At 47.7% G+C, this 2,956-nt stretch overlaps 1 protein-coding gene across 1 annotated transcript in view; it reads left to right on the top strand.

Annotated features, from left to right (window-relative positions):
* Window positions 1–2,666: 2,666 nt before the first annotated feature.
* LOC142772181 (uncharacterized) overlaps window positions 2,667–2,956 on the top strand; it is an 11,629-nt gene continuing 11,339 nt past the window's right edge. Inside the window, exon 1 of the mRNA XM_075874344.1 lies at window positions 2,667–2,956. This exon is cut by the window's right edge and continues 8 nt beyond it. Within this exon, the coding sequence (XP_075730459.1) occupies window positions 2,669–2,956 (288 nt within the window). The 5' untranslated portion in view covers window positions 2,667–2,668.

The raw sequence follows: 2,956 nt of genomic DNA, 5'->3' as shown, positions 1-2,956 counted from the left end.
AAGGCTTTTGCCCGGCACTGGGCGTATAGTCGGGCTGATGATCATGATTATTGCGACTATGAACAAAACAGGAACTTAGGAATCGTGTTCTTCAAAGCTGAAGAGATAGTCGGTTCAACAGAATAGTGTACTACTACGCACCGTGTGCACGTGAGCGATGTCCGTCTGCGTGTTCCAGAAAGTGGTGGTGTTGGTGGCCACGAAGGTGGTGTCACCACGTCGTACCAGAGGCTCTCTCGTCACGGCGTCGTCCTGAATGCCCATGAGCAGGGTGACCATAAGCGCGATCTCCAGTACCGTGGTCGTGTACTGGCGACACATGCGTTTCAGGTAGACGTTCTTCCACAGGAGTATGTGCAGCTGGTGCGCCCACAGGTAACGGTGGCTCGAGCCGTCTGCTGCTTCTCCGTGGGATGATCCGTGTAAAGCACCACGTATGGCAGCATGGGCGCTTCCTCGTGCGCTTCCCTGCGTGGTACCACGTGAGGCAGCGCGTCCACCTCCCTGTGTGGCGTCGTGAGCGCCACCAGGCGAGGCTACGTGTGCGCCTCCTTTTGGGACCCCATGTGTGCCACCAAGTGCACGACTTGGTGAGGCTACGTGTGCGTCCCCCTGTGCGGCTCCACGAGCGACTTCATTGTCGGCACCAGCTGCGGCTGTAGGAACACGATAGTAAGGAGAATTTCCAGCAGAAAACAGTGATGAAGGCAGATGAATGATAAGGCGCTGCTGTAGAAGTTGCTGACGGACGTTAATGAAGAACATGCGGGAGTCGCAAACGCGGACTAGATTGCTAGAGTGCATTATAACGAAGTTCGCGAACTTTGGCGCACCATCCTGCCTCACGAGTTTTAGTGACAAGGGCAGGCGTTCAGGGCAAGCTGGATAATGGAAGAAATTGAAGATGGAAGACGTGAAGTTTATGGAAAGTTAATCAGGCGAATGTCTCCAAAGTACGAAACCAAAACTTTGAAATCAGTGACTTGACGCGCGGAAACTTTGATGCGAAATTTAAAAACAATACTTCAACCTTTTTCTTCTCTGTTTCATCCGACCATAAAATTAATTATATCAGTGTTTTCATTGTACAATTTATCAGTCTAAATCGATACTAACAAAACTGAAACTTGGGCTATCGTTGGTCGTAGCTACTTCGCAAAGGACTCGGCAGCGAAACCACACACGGACGGAAAACAGAAAGTACACGAACGACAGCGCTGAACTCACAGCTGAATTGTTAGTTGTTTAGCGTGGTCTTTCATGTACCTTCTTTCTTCCGCCGTGTATGGTTGCGCTGCCGTTCTATCGTGAAGAACGACATGGATTCATTGTTCAACCTCCATGTCCATTTGATATGCCTGTGCGCGAACAGCGGCGGCTAGACGAAACAGACTTATATTATCTGAGAGGATATGAGCGTGACGGACATGTGCAAATACTCACCTTGGGGCATTTCTGATGCTATCTTTTGGGCAAGCGAGACGTGACCTTGGAGAAGAACAATGTCGTACGGCACCGATCGCGCGTCGAAAACGAGCGTCCTCTTCTGCTGTAACTCGAGGTGTGGCTCGTGGCACGAGCAAGTGTGCTGCTGCTGCTTATGATGATGATGATGATGCTACACATATGGCTCGTAACCACATCCTCGGCATGGGCAGATAATCATTCAAATGAAGTTTTAAATGTATGAAGGGTTAACCAATGGCCAAACAGAAAAGAAACCCAAACGTATAAAAGAAATGCTACCATAAGTGTACACCTGTACATTCAGACCAGAAAGCTTAGCGGACATCCTGAAGAGAACTTGGAGTAATGGAATTAAAGTGTAGCCCAACTACCAGTGTGCAACTTTTTTATCATCTTCATCAACGCTCGTTCATATATGCGTGGCAGTGTATTACAATATTTCGCATGACTGCACGAAAAAAAAATCACGTTGAGAGCACACGTTGGAATACTTGGCCTAGACTAAAGGATGACCTGGCCAAAACACAACCAATAATGCTTGCGTTTCCAGCCTCTGAGCTCTGGATCCTTGAGTTTATATAAAAATGTGTAAACAAAAGTTATAGACGGAACACACAGAGTTGAGTATTACTTTTTATTATTGGTGCTTTTCAGTCAATGATTAATTTTGACTGCTGATGTCGGTGCTATCTATCTATCTATCTATCTATCTATCTATCTATCTATCTATCTATCTATCTATCTATCTATCTATCTATCTATCTATCTGTCTGTCTGTCTGTCTGTCTGTCTGTCTGTCTGTCTGTCTGTCTGTCTGTCTGTCTGTCTGTCTGTCTGTCTGTCTGTCTATCTATCTATCTATCTATCTATCTATCTATCTATCTATCTATCTATCTATCTATCTATCTATCTATCTATCTATCTATCTATCTATCTATCTATCTATCTATCTATCTATCTATCTAAGGTCTCTAGAGAATCGCGGAATGTAATTGTTTCGAAGCAATGATTCAACTCGATGCGTTGACGGGCTAAGTTGGTGGGAGACCATAGTGATTTCTTTTTTGAGCGCAATACGGCAGCAACTCTTTTGTCCTGCTGTCCGTACTGTGTTGTCGTTTCGCGCTAATATAGATAACGAGTTCGGGTAACTACCGGCCTCTCGTGCAGTGGGTAGCAGTCATCACTCAGTAACAAGAACATGATTGGCCCTTCATCGATGACTGGTGTCCGAGAGGGCCGCTTATACTACCCGCCTCGACAGAGTGCTAGGGCGCCTCCTGGTTATGGCGCTCCCGAGTCGCCTTCTCCTCCTATGCAGAGGGGATACAACCGTTACCAGCGCCAGATCCCTGCCGCTGCGGTTACGACTCGGGCCCCCGTGCGTGCACCTCCCTCACCGTGCAGTCCTCCCGGCTTCGTCTTGCCAGCCTACGGAGAGCGTGGGCACCCCATCGCAGAGCAATTCGAGACGACCTTGGACAAAACC

The sequence above is a fragment of the Rhipicephalus microplus genome, chromosome 9 (genome assembly GCF_043290135.1).
Source record: "Rhipicephalus microplus isolate Deutch F79 chromosome 9, USDA_Rmic, whole genome shotgun sequence".
NCBI classification, from domain to species: Eukaryota; Metazoa; Arthropoda; class Arachnida; order Ixodida; family Ixodidae; genus Rhipicephalus; species Rhipicephalus microplus.
Note: the sequence above shows the minus strand (reverse complement) of the source record. Positions and strands in the feature narration are given on the sequence as shown.